Genomic DNA, 15,442 nt, shown 5'->3' with positions numbered 1-15,442 from the left:
ATGCATGCTACTGCAGTACCATGTGATCAGGTGCAGGCAAATGCACTGCATTTGGGATATCGGTAACAATCTTGTCTGCAGCAGATCGTGCAGTCAGTGCATTTTGAATACTGTGTGCGAAACTCGCAGGACACTTGGGTTTCCTATATGGCATTCTGGTGTCAACAGGAACTAAAGATTCTTACCTTAGCACAGGGCCCTGCATTGTGAAAGATGAGGGGGTGACTACTATCATGGCAAAAAAAAAAAAACTTCAGAATTGTGTTTGATAAATGCCTCACAGCAGATGGAAAGGCTATCCCTTTGATAACAAATGTGCTTTAAAGTAATAGAGAAACAGCAGGGTGCAGAAATTAGTAAATCATAAAGGATCATTTTATTTGTAAAGAGCAGACTTGCATCTAAAAATCTCTACACTTGCAACGTCTACAGCCGTATCTCATGCCACTGACAGGAGGCCAGACGGCATCAGATTAGTGGGCCGGCTGCTACGCGTTTCAGTGAGTAAAGTAATAGAGCTTTTAGGATGCATAAAACATTACAGATGTACAACTAAATGTACTGAACATGCAAAACTTTAAAAAATATTGCATTTTTTTGCATATGTAGAATATTTAGATTTTTACAGTTTTTTTCATTTAACATAGGCACAAATCTTCACATAATCCTTTTTTATATACAACATATGTATCTACACACAGTGCAGGGTATTTACTACACATCTGACATGGTTAGCACATTACATGTTTGTAAAGTAGGCTGAGAACATTATTATTGTCGTCATAAATAAGGCAGTAACACTTCAAAAACATATAATCCTCGGGAGCTGTAGCTTGTTCCCCTTGGGATTCGGTTCTTGTGCAAATCGAAGTACAAATCCACTGGAATCACAGAGACCAATAACAGCGACATTCCTGATGTCTGCTATGGTTTTCTGCTCTAAAACCTTAAAAAAAACAAAAAAAAAACACTCTGTAAGTTTGGAAAACCACATCGGCGTTCTAAACAGTTAATCAAGCTTTAGCACCAGGATGACACTCAACTTATCCATGTGACTGTATTTTTTAAATCTCATTATTCTCCGCTGGATAAAAATAACTAAAAAAAACTAAGTAAATCTTCTGCACTCAGGTGTTATGCTCAAGGAAAGGAAATATAAATTTCTTATTATATATATCTTATTATATATATCTTTCCACACCTAGAGTCTTGCTGCCCTCTCAGGACCATGGGTATCCAAAAGTACTAGAAAACAATGATAAACAAGAGAAGGGCACACAGACCTAGTGCCATTCCATTATAAACATTTATTAAAGCGGAGGTCCACCCTAAAGTGGACCTCCGCTCATCGGAACCCTCCCCCCCTTCGGCGCCACAATTGGCACCTTTCAGGGGGGAGGGGGGTGCAGATACATGTACAGTACAGGTATCTGCACCCACTTCCGGGATAGCTCTCTGCGGAAAGGGGCGTAGATTACGCCCCTTTCCGCAAGTGCCTTTCAGCTTCATTTCCCGGTTCCCTACTGCGCATGCGCGAATCACGCTGCGCAATAAGGACGGTCCCCGCTGCCTCTGGGATCTGTGTGTTTACCAGCAGGCAGCGGGGACCGTCCTTATTGCGCAGCGTGATTCGCGCATGCGCAGTAGGGAACCGGGAAATGAAGCTGAAAGGCTCCATTTCCTGATTCCCATACCCAAGATGGCGGCGGCAGCACCCGACAGACGATCTAGAGATCGGCTTCGGGTGCCGACATCGCGGGCGCGCTGGACAGGTAAGTGTCACTATTTTAAAAGTCAGCAGCTGCAGTATTTGTAGCTGCTGGCTTTAAAAAAAAAAAAAAACGCGGAGTCCCGGCGGACTCCCACTTTAAAGAATAAAAAGTGACACATAAAATACTCAAACATAGGTAGTATATACGCATGTCGGAGTACAATATAAACAAAACGCCTCTGGGACTGTTGGAATACTCCAAACGTGCAAGACTACCAGAAGGTGTCTGTGATGGCTAGGCTGGCATGTTTCCAGGGAGAGCCCCCTTCCTCAGAGCCACTCAGTGGAGGGTTCTCCCTGGAAACATGCCAGCCTAGCCATCACAGACACCTTCTGGTCGTCGTGCACGTTTGGAGTATTCCAGCAGTCCTAGAGGCGTTTTGTTTATATTGTGCTCCAACATGCGTATATACTACCTACGTTTGAGTATTTTGTGTGTCACTTTTTATTCTTTAATAAATGTTTATAATGGAATTGCACTAGATCGGATTTAAAAATAACTCACATTTTTTTTAAAACAAAAATTATACTTACTGTGGCGTGTTTGCATTGTTAAAGGCCAAATGTACCTTTTCCAGAAAATAGCCTATGAAGTTAGGGGCCTTCAGTAAGTAAAAAAAATAACTTTGCACCTTTGTAAAATGTTCATGTTTTTTATTGTCATACATTTAGGCCATTTGGGCCCCCAGAAGCCTGGCCATAAATCCAACAATATCCCATGTCCTGCTTTGTTGCTAGGATGTAGAAACTGTTGAACACACACTCTCAGCATTACAGAAGCCCAAATCAATGTTTTTTTTTTGCATCCTAGTGACATTTATAGATGGGCAACTCCTATCCTCATATTGATTCGCAGTTCCAAATTAATAACTACAGCAGTAGCGAACAGACACCAAAGATGCACTCCACATCTTTCCACATAACTGTTCTGCTTTATTATGAAGCAATTTAAGTTTTTTATACAGATGATTACGTAGGTATCACATTAATATTACATTTGTACATTTATGGTAACAAGGGGCGTGACATAGGCAGGTTAATTCTAATCAGGACTCGAAAGAATGCAAACATGTAATGAAAACATTATTAGTGCAGTGTACAGAACTTACAAATTTTCCTTTACACTAGCAACAAGGCAGTACATGAGGCTTGCCAACTAAGTTTTCGGGCCAGCCTTCTAGGGAGGCCCAAATGGCCTACAGGTATGGCAATGTAATAATGAACATTTTACAAAGATGCCAAGTTATTTATTAATACCAGCTGAGACTATTTAACTGCATTAACTATTTTCCTATATGTAAAAAAACAAAACAAAAAACAAGTAGTCATCCTTCAGTCAGAGCATTACTGCCTATCCATGTTAGGGTAATGCAGGCTACTCATTTTAACTAACCAACACACATTTAAAAATGTCTGGAACCTTTTTTCTTTTTGCATGCTTGTACAAGGCCATCAACTTTTTCTAAGAGCTTCTCTTAAACCATTCTACTGCCACTGTATGTTTTAAAACAATGGTTTGGTAGTTGGGGTTTCTAATGCGCTGTTTATAAATGGCATCCTCTGGGTAATTTGTTAAAGTTTGTAATAAACTTTTTGTTCTGATTTAAAAAAATATAAATAAATGGCGTCCTGGGTACTTCATGCACACTAGATAAGTGCAGGCAGAATGCCTGTGATCGCTCTGTCGGAGAGCACAGATCAGACATAATGCAGAAGCGTCTCTGTGATTGAAAATCGATCCCAAATGCAAACGCTTCCAGTAAAATACTTTTTTTTTTTTTTAAGAAATCTCCCCTTTCTTAGTAAATCAATGGTTATTGACAGACTGATGCCTCTGCTCTTCTGAACTGCTATTTACATCCACACATAAGGTAATAATGTCAGTAACTCACCGATATATAGAAATTAAGTTGTCGCTTGCTTGTCTTTCTGGTCAGGCCTTGTCTCTAGCCAGCGGTTTAGCGCCATTTTTAGTGTTCGGTTAGGAGTCAGAAGAAGGTTCTCTAGTGGAAGGTTGGTCATGGGACTTGTCCTCCTTGTACTAATCCAGCTTTCAATTGCATTTCTCTCATAAGAATAACCATCTATGTAATCGTAAAAAAAAAAAAAAAAAGCATATTGTTAATGGGCATCACAGAACTAATGTATATATAAACAAGTCTGGATAAAGATGGCTTCATTGCTAATTCTAAGCAATGACCTTGTTTTGTTTGCTTGCAATGAACAAACGATCCAATGCTGTTCAAGCTTTAGACAGACGGCCCCAGGGTTATCAGCAAATTATGGATATTTCCCATTGGGCCCAGTATTTTAACATCCTGACAGAAAACAAAAAAAGCCTAAACTTCCTAGGCAAGCTTAGCAAATATTTAAACTACTCCATCTCACCTGCGACGAGGTCCAGATTTACTACCTGTAAAAAAGTTCTGCATTTAATCTGCAGAAAAATTAAGAAGTTCTATACATGGATTACATTTTGTCAGATTGCTGCTTCATCAGCTGAAATGTATTCAGTGGATGGCCGAGCACCACCTAGCCCAACAAAGTAGGATTTATTACTAGTAAAAAGCTTTTTCTGGAGTACATTACATCAACTAACTTCAGGTGATTTGACAATGGCAAAAAAAGACACTGGGACATGCTCTATATACAACCTCTCCAACCCAATGCCAACAGGCCCACATAACTGGCCAAGAAAGGCTTGGTAGAACTCAGAGCAGCTTGTAGCACCTTCTTCTGGAAACTGTCATCAGAAGAGGCCTGAACAGCCACCTCATAGAACTTAAATGTGTGGACAGAACCAAGTAGCAGCCTTGTAAAGCTGAGAAACAGTGGGGTTGATTTACTAAAACCAATGAGTGCAAAATATGGCGCAGCTCTGCATAGAACCCAACCTGCTTCCAGGTTTGTTAGTTTTTTTTTTTTGTCAAAGCTTAATTGAACATGCTAAAGTTAGAAGCTGGTTACCATGCACAGCTTCTCCATATTTTGCACTCTCCAGTTTTAGTAAATCATCCCCGGTGCTGCTGTGGATTTTCAGGAACAAGCTGCTGTTAGACCTGGTAGTGATTGCCTTAACAGGGAAGGAAGAAACTCTATCCTTTTTGACTAGAGGATTGAGTAATCCACCTAGCAATGATGGAGCAAGAACCCTTCAATAGAACAAAAAGGATAATGTGAGGGATGTACTCGCTTTTGTGATGTATATGTACACACACACACACACACACACACACACACACACACACACACACACACACACACACACACACACACACGAATTTGGGGTGGAGCAGTGTTTCTTAATTCCAGTCCTCATGGCCCACTAACAGGTCATGTTTTAAGGCTTTCCATTATTTTGCACAGGTGATTTGATCAGTTTCACTGCCTTAGTAATTACCCCAGCTGTTTCATCTGAGGGAAATCCTGAAAACATGACCTGTTAGTGGGCCATGAGGACTGGAATTGAGAAACACTGGGGTGGAGGAACTTGACTGGCCTGCACACAGTCCTGATGTCAACCCGATAGAACGCTGAATTAGAGCAGAGACTGCAAGCCAGGCCTTATCGTCCACATCAGTGCCTAACCTCACTAATGCGCTTCTGGAAGAATGGTCAAACATTCCCATAGACACACTCCTAAACCTTGTGGACAGCCTTCCCAGAAGAGTTGAAGCTGTTATAGCTGCAAAGGATGAGCCAACCCAATATTGAACCCTACGGACTAAGACTAGGATGCCATTACAGTTCATGTGAGGGTAAAGGCAAGCATCCCAATACTTTTGGTTATATAGTGTATATTTGCGTAGGTGATACACCTTAGATTGTAAGCTCTGTGGGGGAAGGGACTGATGTGAAAGTACAGCATGTAAAGGCCACCATGGATGGCTCCATTTTCTCGGCTACCAATGAAGAATATAGAAGAGCGCCAAGTCAGTAAAAAGTGCATTTATTTCATACAATAAATAAAAGTCTCACTTACATCCATGATTATTATTATCCATTTGGTAGTCAAATCGCTGTTCCCTTTCGCTGGCACAATCACAGGATGCAGATGTACAAGATCCTCCTCCACAGCACGCTAGGGGAAGCTCCACTGTGTTCTGTGATACACAGAAACACAGACTGGCTCGTAGACAGTGTGTGACGTCCGCTGGGGGATACCCGAGAGCACAACGCGTTTCTGAGCATGCGCAAGCCTCATTCGGGCATGTGCGCTCCTTTCTCAAGTTCAAGTATCAGATGACTTCACTCTAAAGAAGCAGCTGCCGCTGGTGATCGTGCACATACATCCCCTATCCTCTGGACAGCAAGCAATTCCTTTTTGGATTTCCAGCAAAGCCCAAGTACTGTTTTTTAAATAACACTTTCTTGATAAAAACTGTCTTGAATCAACTTTAATGAACGATACAGACTGAACTGAAAAGGACACACCAGTAGCTTTTAAAGCGCTAGTATTTTGTGTTGTTTCCCATTTTCTCGGCTGTATGAGAAAACAATCAATCCGGCTATTGTACAGAGACAGCTGTATGGATGTAATCACTGTTCTGCAAATTTTCCACCCAGCTCAGGCAATTTTTAATTTGATCTTTTATAAGCTGGGTGGTGTTTGCACGGCCACCAACAGCTCAAATTTTGGCTGACAGGAACCAGACAAAATTCGAGGCGTCTTTGAGGGGCCTTTAAAAACTTAGTAAATTGTCAGTGCTATATAACTAATAAAATAATCAAACCCCTCTTGTTGCCCCCTTTTATAGTACTCGTTCTTTGCTAGTTTCCGTTCAGTAGCAGGAAAAGTTTTTTTTTTTAAAAGTACTCCCCTTCAGAAAATAAATTCCCCCCCCCCCCCCCCCCCCCAAGCGTTTGATAAGTGAGAGAAAAGAAAGATTTGGAGCAAATCTTTCACATCATTAATTACATTTTCAGTGCAAGTCTGAAATTGTTTTGTGAGCGTTCGTCATTGAACTGTCACAGGAATAATCTAAGCTTCTCGCACAAGTCCCCAGTCGGCCAGATGCTTTCATGTGTAAATAGGAAGCATAGAAACAAGGACGTGACTTGCTAATTAATTGAAGCTGACAATCTTTTCCTTTTAGGTTTTCCTCTCTGCCTGAAAAACAAATTAACTCCTTCTATCGCAGGCCCTCAAGACTCATTAGACCTAAATATGTTAATAATAGGAATTGTATTAGGCATCTTAGCTGTAGCACTGCGGTAGTCTCCTTATCTCTAAATGTATATTTAATGTTGCTAAAATCCATTTAGATTAACTGCCACCTACATGTAGAAAGGCGGCCATTTTGCATAGAATCATTGTTTAGCTGGACTGTGCACTGGAAAGGCTACTTACAGCAGTAAATGGTAACTAGCCATTAAGGCAGACTTGGGCCATCAAACAATTGTTATACTCATATAAACATATAGGTTTGGGCCTATAAAGAACACACCCTGGTCTTGAGTAAATCAGTCAAGAAGAAACAAAAATATCACGGCAAATTGATTCCTTTCCTTAGCAAGCCAGGGGACATTAGGGAGGCATTACAGGGGCACAACGATTCCTTGATCCACCCACTAGGGCTTTCCAGACCAGACGACCCCTCTCTTATGTACACCTCAAGGGAACCCATACTGAAATACGTGTAATGCCGCGTACACACGAGCGGACTTTTCAACATCCAAAGTCCGAAGGACTGAGTCCGTCAGACTATCCGATCGTGTGTGGGCTGCAACGGACTTTTGACTCGCCAAAGTCCGAAGGACTTTAGAATATGGAACATGCTTCAAATTTTTCCGAAGGAACTCCGCCAGACCCGGTCCCCTTCGAAAAATCCGCTCGTGTGTATGCTACTCCGACGGACTAAAACCAACGCTAGGGCAGCTATTGGCTACTGGCTATGAACTTCCTTATTCGAGCCGAGTCGTACGTCATCACGTTCGAATCCGTTGGAGTTTAGTGTGATCGTGTGTGGCCAAGTCCGCTCAGCCGAAAAGTCTGTCAGAACTCCGTCGGAATTCCAGCAGAACTCCGACGGAACTCCTTCGGAAGTCTGTCGGACATAAGTCCTCTCGTGTGTACGGGGCTTAAGATGCCATTTCTGAACAATACTTTTGAAATTGCTAATTGCCGGACTGCCATGTTGATCAGAAGGCTTTAATGTCATCAGAGTCACAGACCTGGAGCAAGTACTGTACACAGATTGGTAGATCTGACTAGTTCTCTCAGAACATGTTTTACTTTAAGGAACTGCATTCTGGGAAATTACACAGCATGCTGGGAGTGCGACTGTAAAAATGAGGCATTTGAAGTTATTGACAAGAAGGTATAAAGCCTCAGCAGACTGGACAATAGGGTGGGAACGTCATAGGTACAAGAGATCAGTATGGGTTTGCAAAGGAGAAGTAGGCAAGACAAGAAGTTCATTAATTTAGAAGAATCATTCAGTGCATGTGCACGGGGTGGTATTATACCAGAAGAAGAAAGGTCACCAGTGACACACCTCCATCCCTATACATAGCAAATATGCAGAGAGTTGCCCTGGGACCTTGAGGAGAGCACGGTGGGCCACAATAACAAACAGTAAATACAATAATAACATTTATTCAAAGAGTAATGTACATACATGCATGGTGTAGACAGTAGCATAGCCAATAAAATATTGCACGATTAAAGTAATATTGGTATATATAGATATCATACAGTAGGCACAGGCATCAAGACGTGACTTGCTTCCTCAGGGGTGGATGTATGTGTAATGTATCTAAATTGAACAAAAAGATGTGCGACAGTGATCGATCTTAAAAGCAAATGGTGAGAGGGGCCTAGAGGTGTGGTACCGCATACTCCCCAATCTGCAGAACTAAAATGCCAATCCAGGATTGCTGTGGGGCATCGGTGCCAGCGTGCCTTGCCATCCCTACATGGCGTTTGAGGTGGAGCCCACCGGACCCCTCCAGGGATACAGTGGGTGGACATGGCTGAGATTCCCCCATTCACCAATTCTCACTCCACAGGGGACAGCTGATTCTGCTATTGGCAGCCATTATCTTACACAGGTACACCTATCCCTTGTACTCCAGCACTGTTTGTGCCTGATGTTTTTTTTTTTTTGATACATACATACACCATATTTATCAGAGTATAAGACACACACCAATTTAAGAGGGAAGTTTCAGGAAAAAAAACCTTTTTTTTTTTTTTTTTTTAAATATACCATTCTGAAGCAAAATAAGTCAGTGAGCATCATTGCAGCCTGATCAGTGCCCACCTGCAGCATTGCTCAGAGTACATCTGCTTAGTGTCCAGGCTACAGCCTTGCCGTTATATATGCTGCCATCGAGGGATAGGTGGGGACGAGCTCTGCTGAAATAGAGCCAGATCTCCTGTGTACTCGGCTCGATGTCACGCGCAGTCCCGCCCCTTGGCCCGGATCCTGTGATGGACATAACGCCGGTCCAATGCTGGGACGTCCATGTTAGGAGCCGTCCAGGGGGCAGGACTGAGCGTGACTGCGAGCCGAGTACACAGGAGATCCGGCTCTATTTCAGAAGCGCTCGTCCTCTCCTTCCCCTCGGTGGCAGCCTATATCGTTGTATAACACGCACACACGATTTTGCCCCTATTTTAAAGGGAGAAAAGTTCATGTTATACGCCGAAAAATACGGTATATATTTTTTGCACATATTTGTAATCGTATCTTTCCTTCTGCTCTAGGGATTGTCTTCCTAGATATCCTTTTTGGTTTCTGCACTTTTCCTACATTTACCCTTTGGTCTCCATGTCCTCTCCATCATTTGATTAGGTTGGTGGTGCATATATATATTTTATACACACATTCCATACACTCAACTATACAATTCTATTTTGCGCATCAGCAATATTGATATACCAATATTTATGTTACAGCTGACATTTACAAATGGACTATGTGAGACCTTCAGGGTTGCAGACTCCCACCCCTACCATGTCTGCCTTATGTTTGTTCCCAAGCGAAGGTTTTGGTCGATCTCTCCCCCTTATCTCCAGTGCCATACACTTGTCATTGCCACCTTCTGGGATTCAGCAATTTGGGTCTGCAGATTGGTGAGTATGGGGTTCCATACCTCTAGGTCACTCTCACCATTTTCTTCAATATCCATCATTATGTCACACATCTTTTTGTTCAATTTAGATACATTACACATGCATCCACCCCTGAGGAAGTGAGCCACATCTCGCAAAATGCGCCAGGTTGCTTGATGCCTGTGCCAACTGTATGATACCTATATGTACCAATGTTATGTGCAATATTTTATCGGCTATGCTACTGTCTACACTATGCATGCATGTATGTATATTACTCTTTGAATAAATATTACTCTATTTACTGTTGTTGTGGCCCACTGCCCTCACCCCACTCAAAGTCCCAGGGTGACTGCATTTGCTATTATTAGATCACAAACCCATAAAACAGAATCCCCATTCAGTATTGCTGGTTAATATGGTTCAGAAACTGAATACGCCTCCTTACAGAATAAGCAGTATCCAGCGTTTGGATGCTCAGATTTACCAAAGAGCTGCTGTAAACACACAGACCTCACTACGTTGGCTAATGACATCATTAGACCGATGTTATCCCATGCAATACTTTTTCCCCATGTGAAGAGTTTTTCCTACTGAAGAAATACTGTTTTCTAATTCCTATACACTCAAAGCCGCAATCCAGGCTCAATTCAACCTCACAGAGCTAAAAGTACCTGCAGCCCTCACCATCGACTAAAGTCCTGCGCCATCTCACATATGAAACAGAAGGCTGAACACTGACCAAGCTTTAAAATGGAGCTGTACACACCTGATTGTACTTGTGCTTTTCAGGCTGTACATAAGTAAAAAAAAACTACTGCCTGTTCACTTCCTGTATTAACACAGAGGTACACTTCCAGCCCTGCAACTCTCATTGGCCCTCGTATGACTCAGCCCCCCTGGCAAACTCTCATGCGAGTGAGAGAGAGCGCTCTTCATGATGTCATAAGCCTAGGCTAATGACCAGACAAGAAACAGGAAGTGGGCTGTATAAGGTATTTACTGGCAGAAAAAAAAATGTTTTACTATTCAAAGGTAACAAGGGCAGAAGAATTAATAGATGGAAAGTTGAAAAAAATGACTGCAGGTTCACTTTAAGTCAGACCCCATATAACCCTGCCTGTAACCATCATTAGGCATCACTTAAGGGCATAACATCAAATATTTCACTGTAAGAACAGGACTTTATGCTGTGCTTGGGTTCTTATGTCCCTAAATGGACTTTATTGAGGGACACAGTATTGTAGTAACTCTAATGTCACGTACACATGGTCGGATTTTCTGACGGGAAATGTTGGATGTGAGCTTGTTGGCTGAAAGTCCGACTGTGTGTATGCTCCATCCAACAACCTAGTTTAAAAATAAAAAGGGACAAAAGCAAAATAATAAATTGCCACACGCAGGAACAATTACACAGAGGATCAATCTTGTTGGTTGAACTAAATGGACTAGTGTCTCTTTTCAACCTCACTATGTAACCTGATGTTCCAGAACAGGGCTAGTTAACACCGCTTAGGCTCGGTTCACACAGGAGCGACTTGTCCAGGCGACTTCGCCGCCTGACAAGTCGCCCCCGTTCTGTACTATGGAACCGTTCTAATAGGAGCGACTCGAGTCGCTCCGACTTAGAAAAAAGGTTCCTGTACTACTTTTGCGGCGACTTCAGGCGACTTGCATTGACTTCTATACAGAAGTCGTTTTGCAAGTCGCCGCTGAGGTCGCGGCAGGTCGCGGCGCTGCAAGTCGTGCCGCGTCCTGTGTGAACCGAGCCTAAGGGGAACTACCTGATAAAATGTTGGGCTCAGGTGACAATGTGAAGGGCAACCAAAATACCCACTATGTGACAAAGTGGAACAATAAGATACCAGAACAGAAGAGATAATCAGAGCGACAGAACTTGTAATAAAAAGTGTAGTTAAACTAGACAGACATTTGAAGGTGGGGTTGTGTGGGGCCTGGTGTAAAACTTTATTTGCCATTATTGTGTCTGAACCTCCTAAAGGAGCCAGTATAACCCAAAAGTCTAGGAATTACTATCTTCTTGGGTCTTTCAATGGGCATTAAACAAAAAGGAATTCTGAACTGTCTCTGCATGGTACCAAAGCCTTCTCTTCTCATTCCCCTAGTGGTGTGCACCTTTTACCTGATGCAATGACTGGATCCTTCATGATCTCCCATGTAATAGGGCAAAGAAATTCTTCAGGGATGTTGGAAGAAGCTGCTTTCATCTTGCTTCGTAACTCTTCTATCTTCCTTATAATCTTATTCCGCAGTCCTAGGGACTCTGCCAAGTTAGACATATTTTTTTGTTGTTAATGACAGAAATAATGAATTTGGAAATAATGGTACACAACAATCTATACTTATCCATACTCAAAAACCACACATTAACATCTGCTCACAACATTGTGCTTTTAACTGAAAAACTCATTCCGTAAGATGAAGTGACAACAATAGCTTGGAACATTCAGGAGACTCGGCAGAAGATCAGTACCTGCATATTTTGGCACTAAATAACTGCCTGGAACTTTGACGTTATTACATTGAAAGGAGGTTCTGAAGGGGCCCTTTGCGGATTCAAGTGCTCTAGAGCTTCAGAAGAAATTGAGCACATCATTTTTTTTTCCCATAAGATATCACCTCATTACTATGCTTTTTTTTTTCCCCAGCATGAAAAGGAGCTAAAATGCTTAAAAATAAATAAATAAATGACCTTGTAATGAGCCCAATATTCGAGGTTTGTCAGGCTTAATATATGTAACACCTATATATGTAGAAGTTAAAAGGAGGCACTTGGTGCAGAATTGTATATCTATCTATATATATTCTTTTTATTTTTTATTTTTTTTCACCTTTTCACACATTCCAAGTGCCCCCTAACCACCGGTTCAGATGGGAGTCAAGCAGCTTAACCCATTTATGCCTGAGGTTGACTTTTTTTTAAATTTGTGCATAAAATTCATCATGTTACCTAGAGCAGTGGGATATAAATAACACCCACTTCACTACTGTTCCAATATTGGAACATGAGGCATTAATATGCTTACTATGTTTATCAAAGTCACACTGGTGATGTTTAAGTTGCATCCACCACTGAGCCGACATTGCTTCCTCCACCTGCATGCCTGGTGTATGTAGAGCACAGTTAGACTAACACGGGTCCTCTTTTGTAGCTTCCTTGTGTACTTCAGGGGGGAAATGAATGAATTAGACTTAAGGTTTGAGAGGGTATAATGTGGGTAGTCCCTTGTACTTGGGCTGCCATAATAAATACATTAGTGACCCACACAAGTGTCAAAACCACAGAAGAGCCTTCATAAAATCAGAGGATGGCGAAAAGAGACTTTCCCTATGAAAACCAATCAAATGCTTGCTTACATTTTTCTAAGCTGCACTGGAAAAAAGACAGATGAATTCTGACTGGGGATACTGCGAGGTTCATAATCTCCCACGACCCCCTACATTTTTATACAGAGGTAGAGTGTGACTTACCTATCTTCAAGTCATTGAGCAGTGTGTCCTTGGTGAGGTCAAGCAATTCTTTGCCATCAATATTGTTGGAGCTAAACTGCTGTTCTACCTCTGCCAGGCCTTCTGCAGAGAGCCAATTCCTGACATCTTTCTCTGTCCAGTTCTCAATATGGGTTTCGGTTCTTCTCGATCTGCCAGCTAAAAACAAAAAAAAATCCAGGGATGTTTGCCCATTGGGAGGATGCCTAGATTTCGGTTAGGCTGAAGTCTCAATATAAATAAGGCAATAACTTTACAATAGTACAAAGAACAGACGGGGAAAACTTCCAGGCAATGTTCCCTGTGAGGTCCAAGTAATTGTCTCCAAAAAGGAGAAAGGTCTTCTGGGTAATGTATTGTACAGTAAGGCAGTGCAAAGACCAATAGTATGTAAAGTGTTAAATTCCACATTAACAGACTGCTGAAGTCAAGGAGTTGCTAATGCCTTTGCTATTACAATTGCCTTAAGCTAGTCATAAATAAAGTCTAAATTATAAGAATTTATTTTACACCTTCAGCTGTTCAGGCTGACACACAGATTGTACAACACGGGTGTCCAGCCATTAAATGGGGATAAATGATGTCTGGCACATCATAGAACCAGGCAGTGGGGTCTTTCTGGGACTATACTAGACAGGAGGGGCCCATTTAAAGTGTTTGTCACCCTAAAAAAAAAAATATATATAGATCCTGTTTTCTTAACCACGTAAGGACCGAGCCTCTTGCCGAGAGTTGTTTCCAAGTTAAAAACAGGGGGTCTTTTTTGCTAGAAAATTACTTATGTAGCAGATGACATTTGGAATCAAATGTCACACGCATTGTAAATTTAGTTTTTGCCTCAGGACCCTATGGTACGGAGGGTTAATTGTGTAGGTAGGCCTTAACACCAGTCTGGCCAGGCCATGTTCTGCCTGGTCATGTGAACGGTGAGGTGCACATAACAGGCTAGAACCAGGCCTGGTTGGATGTTTGGGTATGGTCCTCTCTGAGCCAATCAGCGGGAGTGCCAGGCCTGCTGAGGAGTCTGGGAGGGGCTACTTAAGCAGGTGTGGGTCACGTGTTCGGGGTTCCGGAGTTGTTCGTCAGACCCGCGTGGTCTGTTCTGGTTCCAGGACTGGGGTGTCCCCGTGTGGGGTCCCGGTCACGGGGTGTCTGACATCCCGCAGCATGTTCCTGTCAGTGGCCCCTGATAGACCCGTCTGGTCTGGGGTAGTGATCCGTCTGTTCCCGAGTCTTGGAGCCGATTGTTCCGAGGCTCTGTAACTGAGGGAGGATTCAAAGTGTCCGGGTGTGCTCTCGGCTTGGAGGGACACCACAGCTCGTGGAAGTGACCGGGGGAGGACTCTTCGGAGGAGGGCCGGCAAGTGGCATCCTGAGAAGTGCCTGGTTACTGAGTTGGGAAGGACACCGACGAGTCCACACTTTTCCAGTACCATAAAAGAAGCGGGAAACGGCTGGAAAAAAGGTTACTATTCACCTTCAGTTGATTGTTCAAGTTTTGAGTCAACGTGCTGACTGCCATGATCTCTGGCTAGAGGTCTGTTCAGCCTTGACGTACCCAGCTGCGAGTGGCTACTCTCTGGGTGGAAGTAGAGACTTTGTTAAACCTGCAGTTCAAGGTACCCGAGTTCTTCACCCGTGCCCTCTGTTCCCTAAGAGACTGTGTTCTGTGAAAGTTCTACTGCAAAATAAAACCTTTTAAAAGGACTTTATCTGTGTCAGTATACAAGTCGTTGGGTATCAACCCTGGGAACCCCTAGACGTGTAAGAGCAGGCCAGGAGAAGGTAACCGGTAAGCCCATTAAGTCAAGGCCGCCCTGCAACGGGTTATGGCCGCTACACTTAGAACCCCCAAACATTATACATTTTTTTTTCTAACACCCTAGAGTATAAACTGGTAGTCGTTGCAATACTTTCCGTCAGATTGTATTTGCGCAGCGGACTTACAAGTGCACTTTTTTTGGAAAAAATACACTTTTCAGAATTAAAAAATAAGACCGCAGTAAATTTAGCTGAATTATTATTTTTTATTTGTGAAAGATAATGTTACGCCGAGTAAATTGATACCCAAAATGTCACGCTTCAAAATTGCACCTGCTCGA

General features: G+C 42.5%; 1 protein-coding gene across 1 annotated transcript in view; it reads right to left on the bottom strand.

Moving 5' to 3' along the window:
* Positions 1–353: 353 nt before the first annotated feature.
* The window catches only part of WDSUB1 (WD repeat, sterile alpha motif and U-box domain containing 1), a 70,731-nt gene continuing 55,642 nt past the window's right edge, over positions 354–15,442 (bottom strand). The window contains 4 exon segments of the mRNA XM_077447635.1: positions 354–946; positions 3,664–3,855; positions 11,974–12,114; positions 13,323–13,499. Of these exon segments, the coding sequence (XP_077303761.1) occupies positions 3,677–3,855; positions 11,974–12,114; positions 13,323–13,499 (497 nt within the window). The 3' untranslated portion in view covers positions 354–946; positions 3,664–3,676.

The sequence above is a fragment of the Lithobates pipiens genome, unplaced genomic scaffold (assembly GCF_037356315.1).
Source record: "Lithobates pipiens isolate NorthernLeopardFrog02 unplaced genomic scaffold, aLitPip1_a1.2 Scaffold_22, whole genome shotgun sequence".
Lineage (NCBI taxonomy): Eukaryota > Metazoa > Chordata > Amphibia > Anura > Ranidae > Lithobates > Lithobates pipiens.
Note: the sequence above shows the minus strand (reverse complement) of the source record. Positions and strands in the feature narration are given on the sequence as shown.